The sequence below is a fragment of the Sorex araneus genome, chromosome X, assembly GCF_027595985.1.
Source record: "Sorex araneus isolate mSorAra2 chromosome X, mSorAra2.pri, whole genome shotgun sequence".
Classification (NCBI taxonomy): domain Eukaryota; kingdom Metazoa; phylum Chordata; class Mammalia; order Eulipotyphla; family Soricidae; genus Sorex; species Sorex araneus.
Window position 1 is genome coordinate 267,564,593 of NC_073313.1, and position 17,225 is coordinate 267,581,817.

The 17,225-nt window shown below is 65.6% G+C and overlaps 2 protein-coding genes across 2 annotated transcripts in view; both read left to right on the forward strand.

The window, feature by feature from the left end:
- IQCA1 (IQ motif containing with AAA domain 1) overlaps positions 1 to 3,358 on the forward strand; it is an 88,256-nt gene extending 84,898 nt beyond the window's left edge. Inside the window, exon 17 of the mRNA XM_004610895.2 lies at positions 3,225 to 3,358. Coding sequence (XP_004610952.2) covers positions 3,225 to 3,358 — 134 coding nt within the window. The remainder of the gene's footprint in view (positions 1 to 3,224) is intronic.
- Positions 3,359 to 7,400: 4,042 nt separating this feature from the next.
- On the forward strand, positions 7,401 to 11,945 carry COPS8 (COP9 signalosome subunit 8). Its single transcript, XM_004610826.2, has 8 exons — positions 7,401 to 7,564; positions 8,051 to 8,121; positions 8,838 to 8,886; positions 9,705 to 9,837; positions 10,576 to 10,683; positions 10,752 to 10,814; positions 11,239 to 11,286; positions 11,480 to 11,945. Exons 1-8 carry the CDS (start codon positions 7,487 to 7,489, stop codon positions 11,557 to 11,559), a joined length of 630 nt encoding a protein of 209 aa, XP_004610883.2. The 5' UTR covers positions 7,401 to 7,486; the 3' UTR covers positions 11,560 to 11,945.
- The last annotated feature ends 5,280 nt before the right edge of the window (positions 11,946 to 17,225 follow it).

Consider the following 17,225-nt stretch of genomic DNA (forward strand, 5'->3'; position numbering starts at 1 on the left):
GGCCCCCGGGGGCCACTCGGCTCTGAGCAGCCCCGTGACGACAGGCTCGGCCTGACGTGGGAACCAGCCGCCCGGTGGGGCCCTGAGAGTCCACCCCCGGCCTGTCCACGCTGACCCGTTCACCCGCAGCGACGCTATCCCAGACCCCAGTTCCCCCGGGGGGAGGTGACCGCATCCCTCTGTGGAAAGTCTCACCAGAACGCAGCCCCGGGGCGGGAGCGTGTGTCACGGGAGGCCCTCGGGCGGGCCATGCCGGACAGACGATGGCCGGGACTGTCTGGGCTGGACCTGGGCCCGGTGCACCCCGGGGAGAGACGTCCTGCAATCTCGAGGCCCAAGGCCGCCTGGGAAAGCACCAGGCCCACACGGCTCGGCTGGCTTCTGGGAACGCCGCTGCCTGCTGCCCGCTGCCCGCGTGCCCCGGCCTGTGGCGTGCCCCCCCCCCCGCATCTCTGCCATTTCTCTAAGGACTCAGGCCCGGGCTGCCCCCACCCTGCTCCCACGGGACCCCTAACTCGTCGTCTGCGCAGACCCCACTTCACACTCGGGCTGGGGGAGACGTGGTCTGGGGGCGCCCGCAGACTCTGACCCCCCCACCTGTTTCTTCTCCTGCTTCCAGGACCCCTGAGGGCAGGGGGCCGCCTTAGCCCCACCCGGCAGGACCCCCCTGCCCAGAGCCCGAGCCTGGCCAGACTCCTCGCCCCCCGTACCCACTACCCATGCTCTAGGCGGCATTCTTAATGTCACTGTCACTGTCACTGTCATCCCATTGCTCATCGATTTGCTCGAGTGGGCACCAGTAACGTCTCCATGGTGAGACTTGCTGTTACTGTTTTTGGCATATCGAATACGCCACAGGGAGCTTGCCAGGCTCTGCCCGTGCGAGTGGGATACTCTCGGTAGCTTGCCAGGCTCTCCGAGAGGGGCGGAGGAATCGAACCCGGGTCGACCACATGCAAGGCAAGCACCCTACCCGCTGAGCTACATTTTTGTTTGAGGGGTTTGAGCCACACCCAGCAGTGCTCAGGGTCCACTCCTGGCTCTGTGCTCTGAGGCCCCCAGGATAGACGGGTGGGTCGTGTGCAAGCAGGTGTCCACTCCAGTGTTGCCTCTCTGGCCATGGACATCCCGTGTGTTGTTGGGGGCCATGGCAGAGGTGCTCGGGGCTGACCCCTCACTGTGCTCAGCGATCACTCCCGCCGCCTCTTGAGTGAGTCACAGCGCGGCTTCTCCGAGTTCCTCCCCTCCAGCTGGTCCCTGTGGGTGTGACTGATCCACGTGTGCTCTCGGATGGAACCCCAGGTCGGGGCATGCAGGTCAGGTGTGCCCTGCTGGTACCATCTCTCCAGCCCAAGGTGCCCTTTATTATTATTATTATTATTATTATTATTATTATTATTATTTTGCTTTTTAAGTCACACCCAGCACCAGGGGTTCGTCCTGGCCGTGCTTGGGGGATCCTATGGGATGCTGGAATCGAACCTGGGTTGGCCGCGTGCAAGGCAAAACCCCCTCCCTTGTCTCATTTAAAGGACATTTTTTTTAATAAAATTTTATTTTATTGAATCACCATGTGGAAAATTACAATGCTTTCAGGCTTGTCTCAGTTATACAATGCTGAAACAACCATCCCTTCACCAGTTGCCCATATTCCACCACCACCAAAAAAAAAAAAAAACCAGTACACCTCCCATCCCGCCCCCCCCCCCGCCCTCCCCGCCTTGTAACAGATGAATTTTACTTTACTATCTCTTTACCTTGGTTACATTCAATATTTCAACAAAAACCTCACTATTTTTGTTAGGAGTTCCCCACTAGAGTCAGACCCGTTGTGAAGAGATATGAGGTCACGTGTCCCTGGTGGCGGCCACATAGTTTTGGATTTCTGTACTTTAGCAACAAAGTCCAGGGGAAATTTCTTCCAGATATTGGAGCATTGCAAGCTCGTAACTCTCATCTGTGGTCTCATAATATGGCGGTCACCACGCCCTTCACCCCCGGCAAGGAAGAGGCGAGAGAGAGAGAGAGAGAGAGAGAGAGAGAGAGAGAGAGAGAGAGAGAGAGAGAGAGATGAGAGAGAGAGAGAGAGAGAAAATACCTTTCCCCTGCTGGGCGGGCACGGGGCCTCGGCTTAGTTCTCAGGCTGGAGACATTCTGCGAGGAGCTGCCCATGCCAAGAGTAGTTTAGCTGGCCTCTGGAGTCATGCTCGTGCAGCTGCGGAGAGGCCGCACGTGTGCGGCCCCTGGGATCACATCTCAGCCTTAAAGACACTTCTGCTACACACCCAAAGGACCGGCGTGGTTGCACAGTGACCCCACCCACGGCCAGCGTGAGACCCCCATCAGCGTCATGCCAGGACCAAGGCCTGGGGTGGAGAGTGGGCAGGCCCCGTGTGGGGGCTGAAAGGGGACTCAGGGCTCACGGCGGTCTGGCGTGGGGGGCGGGTGACGGGTCCCTGGAGTTTCTGCCATCGGCCGGACGCGGGGGCCAAGGGGGCCGGGCCCAGGGCACCTTGTGGGCTCCCACCCTGCTCTGTGGCAGCTCCTGTGCGGCAGGTGGCAGGAACACATGCTCGCAGGCCAGTCCCGCCCCCAGCTCACCAGGCGCCGGGCCCCAGGCCCCAGCAAGTGACTGCCTGTGGCTCCCTGCGGCCGGCCTCTGTCCTGGGCCCCAGGCCTCGAGCCCCACTGGGCATGGAAGCCTGCAGGCCAGCGGGTCCCGAGGTGGACACTGCCCTGAGGTCCCAGGCTGTGATGGGAGCGTCCTCGGGCAGGGACCCTCGTAGGAGCCCAGAAGGGCCCCGGGGCCCGGCCCGGTTTGTGGCCAATGTGAGGCCCCTGGGAACGGAGTCCTGGAGAAGTAAAAGCCCAGAGCCCTGGGTTCTGTGCTCGAAACGCCTTTCAGGAGAAGGCATGAGATGAACTGCCCTGGCTGACAAAAAAAAAAAAAAAAAAAAGCGTTGAAATCAGACCCGTCTAAATGCTCAGCGTCCGGCCGGCGGGACCCCTGCGCGGTGCCACAGCGCCCCCTGGTGCCGGCCCTAAGACGGCGCCCCCGGGCCCTTGCTGGGCTGCTCAGGGTCCCGCACTCCCATGTGACTTCAACCCAGGGGCGTCCCCGCTGGGGGCCTCTGGCCACTCTCGGGAAGTGGGTCATCACCGACAGGCAGAAGAAGGGGGTGTGCGCCGGCTTTCTGGCCCCGCCTGCCTGCTCCCTGTTGCAGGGAAACGGCAGGTTCTGCTCGCTGGTTCCGCCCTGCGGCCTCTGCAGGGGCCCCTCACCCTCACGGCGCCCCCGGACTCCCGGCCCGCTCTCTGCCTCTCCTCTGGCAAGGGCCGGGTCCGGCAACAAGAGTGACCCGCAGCCTCTGGCCTCGAGCCCCTGCTTCCCTCCAGCGAGCCTCCCCCCGCCCCACCCCTGCCCAGCGCCACCTCCAGGCCTCTGCCCGGCCTCTGCCCGGCTCACGCGGCTTCGGGGTCTGACAGCTGTCGCCGTGAGAAGCTCAGGGCAGACACGAGGGCACAGACCTCGGTCTAGCGACACGCCAAAGCGCAGCCTAGCCCAGGCCCCGGGGCCACGGTCCCCACGGTCACGTGGGTTCTCCAGGGCCAGGGGGGTCTCCTTGGCCAGGAGGGGTCTCCACAACCACATGAGCTCTCCATGGTCAGGAAGGAGCCCTGTGACCACATGGGTTCACCATGGTCAGTTGTCGGATGCCATTGGGTTGTCCTTGCTCCTCCCGCAGGGAGCTTAGGTTTATTGAGTTACTCCCACAACAGTGCTCCCGAGGCACACCCAATTCCATCAGGCACTAATAATTCTATATTGCTTTTCTCTTTCCTTTATGTCCTTTGTATGATTTAGCAATGTCCTTTCTGTATAGACACAGGAGACAGTTCATGCTACGCCTTCGTAACACGGGAGTTAATTGACTCCAAAAAAATATTTACTCCTGGGCATCCATCATATTTCCCTGACATAAGCCTCAGTTGCCCTGACTTCCTAGCACTCCAAAAGCAGGGTCCCAGCGGAGGGACGGGATGGACCCAGAGCAAGCTGTGAACTACTCAGCATCAGAAGGGGACAAGCTAAGCACCATAAGTACAATAAGTTAAGAGCATAGTCATGGGACAAACTCTGTCATGACCCAAAAAGGAGTAACTGAATTAGGGCCCTGCTGGGGTTAGGAAAGACCGACCTGGCCTGGGGACTGTGGTCTGGGATATAGAGCGAGATGTCCCCAGGAAGGGCCACCCTTTAAGCTTAACATCTCTCACTGTGTTCATGCAGAACGACTAGAGGCATTATGGGAAGTAAGTTCACTGTGGCTGTTAAGCGGGCGGCCAGCTGAGGAAGGAGAACGCGACACGCCCTGGCTGGGGTCCGCCCTGAGCGGGTCTCCCAGTAACCCGGAGTGCTGAGCGCTCGGTGGGGTTTTGTCCCGGAGTTACTCCCTGAGAGCTTCCCCTGGAGGGGGCTTCACCTCTGCTTGTGGGTGTGACGAGGTTCAACCCCCGCGTGTCCCCGCTCCATGACGGCTACAGAACAGTGCTGAGAGGGGTGCAGGGGACGAGAAAGGTGAGGGCCAGAGAGATGAGGACTCTGGGGCTCTGGGGCTAGGAGGGGACCAGATGGTGACGGTGGCTGGAGGCAGAGGACAGTGGGACTAGCTGAGACGAGGAAGGAGCCGCCGAAGGAGAGGACTCGGGTCTGCGAGGAGCCGAGGACGAGGGACGATGGTGATCGGGACTAACTCCGACTGTGATCGCGCAGTAAGGGGAGAGGTCGGGCTGCTCGGGGAGGAGAGAGGGAAAAACCAAACGCCGACCAGCCTGCGGCCAGGCCCTGCTTCTCGGCCCTGTCCTTCATCCGTCCAGTGCCCTGGGCAGCTGGGGGACGGTTCCCCGCCACTCAACGCTCAAGTCTCTCGAAGGCTCTTTCTTTGGAGTCACGGCCAGTCGGGGTGTCCGTCAGGCAGCGACTCCGTGGCCACGTGGGGTCTTTGTGGCCACGTTAATTCTCTAGGTCAGGCAGGATCTCCGTGGGATCTCAGCTCTGGTCCCCGCGACTCCCCCCCACACCACTCTCCCAGGACCCTCTTCCCGGCCTCCGAGGCCGCACCCCTGACCTGGTCTTCTGAAGAGCTTTGGGGTCTCCAAAGCAGATGAGTAGGGCCATGGCATGGCCAGGGGCCACCGGAAGAAATCAAGTTGGCAAAGGGCCCCGGGGGGAGGGGAAGGTGGAGACGCGTGGGGCGGGGCTTCTGGTGCCAGGGACACGAGCAGGAAGCACATCGCACTCACCACACACCCCTGAGGGGGCGTACTGGCATATTTCAGGGGGCTCAGGAGGACCGGGCCTGCCGGCACGTCTCAGCCAGGAGGGCAAGTGGCTCGGTGCTTCACCCCAGGACCCTGCCGTCCAGGCCTGGAGGTGACCCGGGTCAGCCCAGCAGCGGGGAGGCCCCAGGGCTAACCTGGCGGTGCTCAGGGGTTCGTGGTGCCGGGGTTGTTGGGGTCCGGTGTCGATAATTCCCCCCTCCGAACCCGCACGAAGAGCTCGGCTGGTAATGTAATAAGCAAGTGGAGTTCAGCAGCCAGCAGCTGGGGTCGAGCCTCTGGGCACGCGGGCCAAGGCCAGACCCGAGCAAGGGGAAAGCGCAACTCTTATAGCCAGTGCTCGCATCTGCCGGCATCCCGGCCCGCACGTGCACATGCAACAAAAGCATGAGTGAACATGGAAGTTCCGTGACTCAAAAGAAAACATACTTCCAAATAGTACAAACAAGCAGTTCCAGAGAGGTGATCTAGACATGTTTCCAGAACATTCTGGCAGCTGCCCACCCTGCCTGTGTCTGGGGGCTTCTATAGACAGTGAATAGCGGTTGTGAGACTATTTGCCAAGGCCGAGTTTTCAGCCCAAATGACCTTCCCTTGCAGATGGGCGGGGGGAGGGAACGGGGGGCTTAAAGAAAAACAAAAAAGTTTAAGTAAAACAGGACGCGGAGCAGGGACCGGGCATGATGGAGTCGCTCCTGCCACGCTCTGTGTCCAACAGGATCAAAAGGGGGTGGGCGGCACGCAAGGCGCACGCCTTAACCACTGTGCTCTCTGACCAGAAAACATTTTTAAACCGAATCGAGATTCACCACACGCCCTGCATTCAGCCGCGTGATCCATGTGGGGGCGCGTCTAAGCAGTGGAGCCCCAAGGCCCCCTGGCAGAGTCACTGGGGCCCGGGACGGGGGCGGGGAGACGTCCCAGCAGGCGGGGACCGTAGGTGGCGCCCAGAGCACAGAGCCAGGAGGAGGCCGGGGCACTGCCAGGCCGGCCCCCAAGGCACGTTTGGAGGCTGCTCAGACGACTACGGACAGGACCAAGCACCATGTCGAACCCTGGGGCTCCACGCAGGGGAAAGGCCCTCCGTACCTTGGCTGGGCAGAGGGCCCCATTTTTTATTTTTCTTCTTGTTTTTGTGAAGTCAGATAGTTTTTATTGAAACTTTATTTAGAAAGGCGTCAGCGGAGAAGGACGTGTCCGAGAGAGCGTGGGCTGCCCCCGGGCAGCAAAGACAGCGGCCAGCACAGGACCTGCTGCCTCACGCCCAGGGTGCCCTGCGCCCAGGCCGCGGGGACAGGGCCCAAGCTGGGGAGACAGGGCCCAGGCCGCGGGGACAGGGCCAGGCCGGAGGGTCAGTGCCCAAGCCGCGGGGACAGTGTCCAGGCCATGAGGACAGCGCCCAGGCCGCCGGGGGTGGGGGGGTGGGAAGTGTCCAAGCCACGGGGACAGCGCCCAGGTCACAGAGAGTGTCCAGGCCACGGGGCCAGTGCCCAGGCCGGGGGGAAAAGTGTCCAGGCCGGGGGGACAGTGTCCAGGCTGCGGGGACAGCGCCCAGGATGCGGGGTCAGTGCCCAGGCTGGGGGGACACTGCCCATACCTGGGGTACAGTGTCCAGGACGCGGGGTCAGTGCCCAGACTGCGAGGCCAGTGCCCAGGACGCGGTACCAGTGCCCAGGCCACGGGGCCGGTGCCCAGGCCAGGGGGCCGGTGTCCAGGCCGCGGGGTCAGCCAGGCCGCGAGGCCAGTGTCAGGCCCGCAGGACGCCCCGTGCACTGGGCAGGGGCTGGGCACAGCCGGGTCTGGATCCGGCCTTGGACGCTGCAGAAGGGGCGCGGGGCGCGGGCTGGGGCGCCGGGGGGACCGCGGGGTCCGGCTCCCACGGGGAGGCCGAGAGGCCGAGTCGGGGCTCAAAGCGGAGCCGACCCCGAACCGCGCGGGCCCCGCGGGCGCGGCCAGTCCTCCAGAGCATCGAGAGCGCCGGCCAGAGCGGCGGCGGCCCCGCCCCACCGGCGTGACGTCAGAGCCGCGCCGGAAGTGACGGCAGGCGCGTGGGGTCGCGGCGCCAGCGGGTGCGGCGTCATCGCGGCGCGACGCCCCGGCGGGGGACGGTGCGGGGTCCGGCTGGGCGCGGCGGCGGGCCGGGAAGATGCCAGTGGCCGTGATGGCGGAGGGTGCCGGCGGCTTCCGGAAGCTGCTGGACCAGTGCGAGAGCCAGGAGCTGGAGGTGGGCGCGGGCCGGCCCCGGCCCCGGGCCTAGGCCCGGACCCAAACCCTGAGCCCGGCCCCGAACCCGGCCTGGCCCCGCGCCCCGTCCCCGAATCCGGCCCCGACCCAAACCCCGAACCCGGCCCGGACCCGCGCCCCGTCCCCGAGCCTAGGCCCGGCCCCGGCCCCGACCCCGAACCTAGGCCCGGACCCAAACCCCGACTCCGAACCTCGGCCCGGCCCCAAACCCCGACCGCGGCCCGGACCCGCGCCCCGACCCCGAACCTAGGCTCGGACCCGACCCGGACCCAAGCCCCGACTCCGAACCTCGGGCCCGGCCCAGACCCCGAACCTCGGCCCGGACCCGCGCCCCAACCCCGAATCTCGGGGCCGGGCCCACCGCGTCCCGAACCTGCGCCCTAAACCCCGGGCCCGCGCCCCGAACCCCGGCCCCGGTGACCTTGGGCGCCGGGGTCCGGCCCCCCTGACTCCGCCCCGTCCGCAGGCCCCGGGCGGGGTCGCCGCGCCCCCCGTGTACAGCCAGCTGCTCGCCCTGTACCTGCTGCACAACGACATGTGAGTCTGGCCCGTGCCCGCGCCCTGCGGGGAGAAATAACAACAATAACAATAATAATAATAATAATAATAACAACAACAACCGCCCGTCGCGGTGGGCGGCTGGCTGTGAGCTCGTTTCATTCTCTTGACCTGTTTTTTCTCGAAACGAAGCTGCTTGTGCTTGTCTGATTGGGGGTAGCAAGCGGAGAGAAGTTTCTGGAGCCGGGTGGAGTTTCTGTCTCACCAGATGGGCTCAGGGGCCCGTTTGGTGCTCATGGTGCCGCACCCGTGTCCGTGGAGGGAAGCCACGGCCCACTCGAGCCCTTTCCCCTTGGTTTGGGGTTTTGGTTTTTGGGGGCCTCCCAGCCACCCCCAGCTGGGCTCAGGGTTGCATCCAGGGGCCCCGCCAACGTGCAGGTTCTCGCTCAGGAGGGTGTATTTAAGCCTCAGTTGCCTTCTCGTACTAAAATTAGAGCTGTGTTATTAATTGTGTCCCCCTTTAAGATCCGCGTCATTTATTTAGTTTTTTAAGGTCCAGTAGAAATGGCAAAAACTTGTTTATAAAAAAAAGTTTGATGTCTTCTTACCTGGAAAAATACTTCTGGACTAATTCCTGTAAAACCGAACTTTCCTTTTATCGTGGAAAATGCTTAGTGTACGCACCTGTGCTTGTGAGGAAGTCTTGCGCCGTTGAAACAGCTACTGACTGATTGTTTTTCTTGGGGGTCCGTTAGGAATAACGCGAGATACCTCTGGAAGAGAATCCCACCTGCCATCAAGACCGTAAGTCCCTCACTCCTGGGCCGGCTGCTGGGCTGCTTCTGATTTTCTTATCAAGGACTCGGCCCCGGGTTCCTCTGTTGAGGCGTGTCGCTGCCCGTAGGCTCCCCGGGTCATTTCCTGAGACTCTCCTGACAAGTGCTCCCTGCCCCACCGTGGAGCCTGTGGGAGCAAGAGTCTTCTTGCTTCCCTGATAAACGCCTCACTGGCCTTTCGCCTGAAGCTGGCGTTTTTCACAGCGGGTTGTAGGGACGGCGTCTATGGTGGCGCGGACTCTCGCTGCCAAGGTCCAGGTACTTCAGCGGGCGGAGATGGACCAACTCTTACAGTCTCCTCCAAAGTGGGGTGGCGGGAGTGCCCGTCCCTCCTTGCCTTGCCTCCCTGCTGCGACGGTGTCGCTGCACTCCAGTTTCCGTGGGACCGGCTGTCCGTTGCCAGCGGTTGGTGGACGCTGGCGCTCCCGCTGGTGCCAGCCCTCCACCGGACAGGCAGGCTCGGGGTCCGTGGCACGGGGGCCTGGTGGGGGCCGTGTCCCGGCCCAACTGTCTGGCATGGCACCTCGCTGCAGCATCTGTCTTACTACACGTGTGTTCACGTGTGTGGCTGCGCTACAGATCACGTAGTCTGGAAACCCTGAACGTTTCGGCAGTTGCCAGACTCGATCCTGAAGTATTTTCCACAACTTTCTCTGCCCGAGTTTATCACGGGCCAGATCCGTCCGGGCACGTAAATAGGCCCCACGTGTGACTCCAGCATCCGGGGCGCGTGTCCCCGTGACTGCTGAGGGAGCTCACGCTCACGGGCGGCGGTTTCCCCCGCAGGCGAACTCGGAGCTGGGCGGGATCTGGTCTGTGGGACAGAGGATCTGGCAGCGGGACTTCCCGGGCATCTACACGACCATCGGCGCCCACCAGTGGTCCGAGACGGTGCAGCCCATCATGGACGCGCTGAGAGGTGAGGGGGGCGGCAGGGGTGTGGTCCTGACCCCGGCCCGGCCCAGAGTCTCCGACAGTTTCCAAAGCTGGTCTTGGTGGTCTTGGGCCATGCCCTGCTCCCCGCCGAGGGCAGAGCCGGGTTGTGACGGTGGGTGGGGACAGTGTTGGGTGCAGCGTGGCGCGGCCCCTCTGCCTAGGGGTGCGAGCAGAGCCCCTGCCGGCCTCGGCCTGTCCGCGCCATCTCCCACCTGCCGGCCAGGGCGCGGGGGCACGAAGGACACGAAGGCCCCGGCCGTGCGGCTCCTGTGGCCCCAGGGTCTCAGCCCCGCCTGTGGCCCACGGCCTCGTGCTGAGAGACTTTCCCTCCACCCCCTCGGTCTACACTGGGCGTTCCTGCTTTCTGCGCGGTGGGGATTGGCTGTGCTGGCAGTGCTCGGGGTTCAGGGGTCGCTCCTGATGCAGCCCGCGTCAGCCGTGTGGTCAGCCGTGTGCGCGGCTGCACCGTCCAGCCTGGCGTTGCGTAGCCGGGGTTGCAGGTCGGAGAGGTCGAGGCCACTTCTCCCCCCCTGGCCGCGGGGGTCTAGGGGGCTCCCACGCGTGTCCCGGGGCTGGTCACAGCGCGGCCTCTGCGCTCGGACCCCGCGAGACTGTCCCGGTCCCCATGGAGCGGCGCGGATGGCAGAGGTGCCGGGCCCCGGGGCGGGCAGGCAGGGGGGAGGCCGTGCCGGGCCAGGGCGACCCTGTGCTCTGTCGGCAGACGCCACGCGGAGACGCGCCTTCGCGCTGGCCTCGCAGGCCTACACCTCCATCCTGGCCGACGACTTCGCCGCCTTCGTGGGGCTGCCCGTGGAGGAGGCCGTGAAAGGTGAGCCGCGTCCCCGCCCCCCCCGCGGCCCCGGGCCGGGCAGCTGCTCACCCCCGGCCTTCCCGCAGGCATCCTGGAGCAGGGCTGGCAGGCGGACTCCAGCACCAGGATGGTCATGCCCAGGAAACCCGGTAGGTGGCCTGCGGGGCTCCCTCCTGAGCACTGCGTGCAGAGTCCCACCCCCCACGTCCACCTGCTTCGGGCAGAGCACTCCCGCCCCGCGGGGCCCGGCACAGCCCCCAGACCCGCACACACTCCCCAGCACCCGTGACACGTGTGGCCGGCCACGGCGTCTGCACACCCCTGGGAAGGGGGCCCAGGGACACTGAGGGGAGCAGGCTGTTGTCTGGGGGCATCTGGCCCAAGTGACGGCGTCAGAAACGCCTGACACATACGTGTGTGTGCCTATGAGGGTCTGTGTGTCTGTGAGGGTCTGTGTGTGTTTGTGTGTGCCTGTGAGGGGCTGTGCGCCTTTGAGGTCCATGTCTGGCCTCCCTGTGGCCGCCCCAGCACACTGTCTCTGACTGTCTCTGACCGTCTCTGACCGTCTCTCAGTCGCAGGTGCCCTGGACGTGCCCTTCGGCAGGTTCATCCCCTTGTCAGGTACGCTGCGCCCTCGCGTCTCCGCAGGCGCCTCTGCCCTCCGGGGTGTCGGGCGGGCTGGGCCGTGTTCTGGTCTCGGTGCCGCCTGGGTGCGGGTGGCCCCGCAGCCTGAGAAGGTGCTGGTTTGGCCACGTCGGGCTCTCGGGCGCCTGGTGCCCACCTGAGCCCGCCTCTCTCGTCCCTCCGTCCCCAGAGCCGTCCCCGGTCCCGCCCGTGCCCAGCGAGCAGCAGCTGGCCCGGCTCACCGACTACGTGGCCTTCCTGGAGAACTGACGCCCGCCGCCCGAGAGATGGAGAGTTTTATTTTCAGAGCACTGGCCCGAGGGAGCCTCGCGCGGCAGCGGGGGTGCAGTGCGTATAGAATATAAATATATTATCTATATTTTGTCCTCCACGTGCCGCTGACCGTTGTTGAACCCGTTCCCTTTCGTGCCGCCGCGTCCGCATGGCACGGGCCTGTTTGCAGCGAGGCCGCGCCCCGCCCTCGGCTGGGCAGCTGCGGGCGCGGGGTCGCACCCGTGTGGCCGTGGCGGGCCCGGGGCTGTGCATGCCGCGCTCCTCCCGGGGCCGCCCCACCCCGTCCCCCCGGCTGCGCCTTCTGGTCACGCCCGGCTCGTTCACTCTGCATTTGTTCAATAAATATTTAATGGAATTTTCAACGGCTCCCTCTGGCCCGTCTCTGGGACGTCACTGCTGCCAACGGTCGCTCGGGGGCCGCTCAGAGCTCGGGCAAGCGCAGTGCCAGGAGCAGGCGCGCCCGTGAAGGTGCTCTGAGGCGGCCGGGCGGGGCAGGCCCACGGGAAACGTCCCCCCGTGGGTCTGGCCTGGCGAGGCCGCGGGGGCTCCCAGCTCTCACTCGCCTCAGTCCCGCTGGATTCCAGGGCTGGGCGGGGCCGAGCACCGCCACCGTGTGGGTCCTGTGGGTCCTCGGCGTCCCCTTCGGGGGTGTCGCCCCCTGAGGCCAAGGAGAAACGGGCGCATAGGCGCTGCGGCCCGCAGGGTGGTGGCGGCCTGAGGTGAGGGGAGGGACTGGGCAGCTGCAAACCATGAGAGGAACGAAGCTCCCCAGAGAGACCCCCCGCCCGTGGCCCAGGACACCACACGCCTGGCCAGAGGGTCGCCCACGGCGCAGAGGAGGCCAGCACGGCCGGAGCCGGCTGCTCGTGTCCCAGTGCCCTGCGGGTGGCGGGGCTGGGCGGGCAACACCCGCCTCCCGCCGAGCACAGCTCCCACCTCAGCCCTGGCTTGGGGTCAGGGGGAAGCTGCTGGGTCCGAGGTCACACAGCGACACCATGAGAGGCCGAGACCAGACAGTGGAGAGGCGCTTCCCTGCACGTGGCCAGCAGTGGTCAGCCCTGGAGCCCCAGAGTCCCCTGGACCCAGAGCCAGATGTGTGTCCCCCCCCCCCCAGAGAAAACACGTGGCGCCGAGCATGAGGCCCGGGAGGCGGGGGGAGCTGAGGCTGAGTGAGCCCAGCGGGAGGGGCCCCCGGGCAGTGGCCACGAGCGTGTGGGGTGTGTCTGTGCCCCAGAGCCTGCGGTGGGGTCCCCTTGGAGACCCTCATGTGTCCTCATCTGAAACGGGCTCTGACCTGCTCTGTCCAGGGAGCGCGTGTGTGGCCTCCTGCATCTTGGCTCCAGGGCAGGTCTGCAAAGGGGACGGCAGCCCGGTCTCCTCAGAGCCAGCGGCCACACCCCACAGTGCCCTGCGCCCCTCCCCTGAGGAGAGAGAGATGGCGCCTCCTCACACCTGCCCCTCACCTGTCCCTCACCTGTCCCCTCACCTGTCCCCTCACCTATCCCTCACCTGCATCCTCACCTGTCCCCTTACCTGTGTTCTCACCTGTCCCTCACCTGTCCCTCACCTGTCCCCTCACCTGTCCCTCACCTGTCCCCTTACCTGTGTCCTCACCTGTCCCCTCACCTGTCCCTCACCTATCCCTCACCTGCCCCCTCCCCTGTCCCTCACCTGTGCCTCACGTGTCCCCTCACCTGTCCCTCACCTGTCCCCTCACCTATCCCTCACCCGCACCCTCACCTGTCCCCTTACCTGTGTTCTCATCTGTCCCTCACCTGTCCCTCACCTGTCCCCTCACCTGTCCCTCACCTGTCCCTCACCTGTCCCCTTACCTGTATCCTCACCTGTCCCCTCACCTATCCCTCACCTGCACCCTCACCTGTCCCTTACCTGTGTTCTCACCTGTCCCTCACCTGCCCCCTCACCTGCGCCCTCCCCTGTCCCTCACCTGTGCCTCACGTGTCCCCCTCACCTGTCCCCTCACCTGTCCCTCACCTGTCCCTCACCTGTCCCCTCACCTGTCCCTCACCTGTCCCCTCACCTATCCCTCACCTGCACCCTCACCTGTCCCCTTACCTGTGTTCTCACCTGTCCCTCACCTGCCCCCTCACCTGCGCCCTCCCCTGTCCCTCACCTGTGCCTCACGTGTCCCCCTCACCTGTCCCCTCACCTGTCCCTCACCTGTCCCTCACCTGTCCCCTCACCTGTCCCTCACCTGTCCCCTCACCTATCCCTCACCTGCATCCTCACCTGTCCCCTTACCTGTGTTCTCACCTGTCCCTCACCTGCCCCCTCACCTGCGCCCTCCCCTGTCCCTCACCTGTGCCTCACGTGTCCCCCTCACCTGTCCCCTCACCTGTCCCTCACCTGTCCCCTCACCTATCCCTCACCTGCACCCTCACCTGTCCCCTTACCTGTGTCCTCACCTGTCCCCTCACCTGCGCCCTCACCTGCCCCCTCACCTGTCTCCTCACCTGTCCCCTCACCTGTCCCTCACCTGTCCCCTCACCTGTCCCTCACCTGCGCCCTCCCCTGTCCCTCACTTGTGCCTCACATGTCCCCTCACCTGTCCCTCACCTGTGCCCTCCCCTGTTCCTCACCTGTGCCTCACGTGTCCCCTCACCTGTCCCTCACCTGCGCCCTCACCTGTCCCCTCACCTTCCCCTCACCTGTCTCCTCACCTGTCCCCTCACCTGTCCCCTCACCTGCGCCCTCATCTGTCCCTCACCTGGCCCTCACCTGCCCCCTCACCTGTCCCCTCACCTGTCCCTCACCTGTCCCCTCACCTGTCCCTCACCTGCACCCTCACCTGTCCCCTCACCTGCGCCCTCATCTGTCCCTCACCTGGCCCTCACCTGCCCCCTCACCTGTCCCCTCACCTGTCCCTCACCTGTCCCCTCACCTGTCCCTCACCTGCACCCTCACCTGTCCCCTTACCTGTGTTCTCACCTGTCCCCTTACCTGTGTTCTCACCTGTCCCTCACCTGTCCCCTCACCTGCCCCTCACCTGTCCCCTCACCTGTCCCCTCACCTGTCCCTCACCTGCCCCCTCACCTGCGCCCTCCCCTGTCCCTCACCTGCCGCCTCACGTTTCCCCTCACCTGTCCCCTCTCCTGCCCCTCACCTGCCCCTCACCTGCCCCTCACTTGTCCCCTCACCTGTCCCCTCACCTGTCCCTCACCTGCGCCCTCACCTGTCCCTCACCTGTCCCCTCACCTGCCCCCTCACCTGTTCCCTCACCTGTCCCCTCACCTGTCCCTCACCTGCGCCCTCACCTGTCCCCTCCCCTGTGCTTCCCCCCTGGCAGAGCTTTAGCCCAGGCCCCCCGTCCCCTCCGTCCTCACCCCTCTAGGAAATTGCTCCCCCCGAGCTGCCCCGCCCCATCTCATGAACCCGAACAGAAACTCCCACCTCAGACCCCTTTCTCCCAGACCTGGTCTCCATCTGTTTACGAGGGGCAGTGGCCTGAGTCGAGGTCGCGCTGGGTCAGGAGGGGTTCCTGCGCGGGGCCCCCCTTGGCCGTTTGGGCCCCGTGCAGCTCTGGGGGTGCGGCCGTGTGGCTCTGAGCCCCTCAGAGACCCCCACCCAAGGCCCTTCCCTGTGACTGCTGGGGCCTCCTGCCCAGAGCGGGGTGACCCAGGGACACCCACCAGCCTTGCCTGGGGCAGCACCAGAGCACTGTCTGCTGAGCCCGAGCCCTGTGACGCCTGCTTCGCGCCGCCCCGGCCGTGCCCGTTTCTGCAGCCCAGACGCTCTGCGGCCTCTGCCTCCCAGTTTGCGCCGAGCCTGAGTGGACGGAGGCCCCGGGGCTGAGTCTCACCGGCCGGCCCCCGCCGCGCCCTCCGAGGCTCAGGCCTCTCCCAGGCTGGCTCCACCGGGTGCCAGGGCCCCGGGCCCCCCAAACCCTCCCCCTGCAGGGCCCGTGCCCCCAAAAGCACCTGGAGGCCGGAGGGGTCACACGGCCCAGCACATGCGAGGGCGGGGGCGAGGGTCACTCAGCCGCTGGGCAGCGTCCAGGGCCACGGGGCAGGCTGCGTCCCGGAGCCCGGGCAGCCCCAGCGGGCAGCGCGGCCCCAGGCCGACAGAAGCCGCCTCTCCCCACGGCAGGCCCGGGCGGGAGCAGAGCCCGCGGGCCACGCATGTGGTGGGGCTGCTGTGTCCTCGGGAGCCCCGCAGACTCCGCCCTCGGCTTCCTCTCGGGCGGCGGGACCCGGCCGGCGTGGCCCTGGCCGGCGTGGCCCCACGGCGTGGCCCCGTGGTCTCCACGTGGCTCTGGGCACGTTCCCCGGGCCTGGGCCCGCGTCCCCTCCCAGAGCCCGGCTTCGCCACGCCTGCCCAAGCCGGGCCTCCATGCTGGCGTCCGGCTGGCCCTGGGCTCCGTTCTCCCCCTGGGGGCCACGCGTGCAGCTGAAGGTTTGCTCCAGGCAGTGCCCCCGGGACCGTATGGGGCAGTGAGCGGAGCCGGCCTTGGAGCCGGCGCAGAACCCCGAGAGGCCGTTCTGCCATCGACGGCGAGCAGCCGCCGGGAGTCGGGCAACGGCCCGTGTCGTCCGGATGCTCCGAGTTTCTCCACCGTGGCTAAGCCTTGCTTCCGGGCTTTCTTGTCCTGGGAAGGCCTCCAGTGGGCGCCTGATCCTGGGTGTCGGCTGTGCCCTGCGTGGCCAACTGTGCCCTGCGTGGCTGGCTGTGCCCTGCGTAGCTGGCTGTGCCCTGCGTGGCTGGCTGTTCCTTGCATGGCCGACTGTGCCCTGCGTGGCCGGCTGTGCCCTGTGTGGCCGGCTGTTCCCTGCATGGCCGACTGTGCCCTGCGTGGCTCAGCTGTTCCCTGCGTGGCCCGCTGTGCCCTGCATGGCCGACTGTGCCCTGCGTGGCTCAGCTGTTCCCTGCGTGGCCGGCTGTGCCCTGCATGGCCGACTGTGCCCTGCGTGGCCGACTGTGCCCTGCATGGCCGGCTGTGCCCTGCACAGGCTGCTGTCCCTGGACGGCCCAGCTGTCCCGGACAGGCTGGCTGTCCCGGGCGGTCCCTCTGTTCTCCATTTTCCCGTCACAGAACTGCTCCATTACCTGTGGCTTTGGGTCTGTGTCAAGAGAAATCGACCCCAGGCCAAGAAGTGGAAGCTTCTGAAACACCTGCCCTCTCCTCTGGGTTGAATGGGATTTGCTGTAGGAAGGAAGGGACGCCCGTGGGGGCCGGTCCCTCTCCGTGTCCAGCGCCCTGAGAGCCGCGGGCCACTGAGCCTACAGCGCCACCCACTGACCAGGAGGACAGCACGGCGGGAGGGACCCCAGGACTCCCTGTGCCCCACGGTCACTGCGGCTGCGGGTGACTCCTTGCAATGGGCCTGCGTTATGGCTGCCCCCCCCCTCCCGGACACGCTGAAGGGCAGGACTGCCCCCCCGCCGCTCCCATTTCCTGGAGAAGGTCATCAGGAGATCAGGAATTTGGGTGTCGCTTTGGTCTAGTGCGCGAGGCCCGTGGGGCCCCTCCCCACTGCCTTGGTGGCTTTGGGTCAGGGCGTGGCAGATGGAAGCCTCCGGAAGGCCCGGGTCACGGACAGGGAGACGCCCTCTGTTACGGAAGCTCCGTGGCAGGAACCACCTGCAGCCAGAGGTGTTTGCCTGACAGTCGCGCGCGGGGCTGA

Excerpts from the sequence above, each read along its gene's own strand:
- COPS8 (XM_004610826.2), top strand. The coding sequence starts at position 7,487 with ATGCCAGTGGCCGTGATGGCGGAGGGTGCCGGCGGCTTCCGGAAGCTG. Across the intron at positions 7,565-8,050 it reads GCGAGAGCCAGGAGCTGGAG|GCCCCGGGCGGGGTCGCCGC; the intron begins GTGGGCGCGGGC and ends CCCCGTCCGCAG. Across the intron at positions 8,887-9,704 it reads TCCCACCTGCCATCAAGACC|GCGAACTCGGAGCTGGGCGG; the intron begins GTAAGTCCCTCA and ends TTTCCCCCGCAG.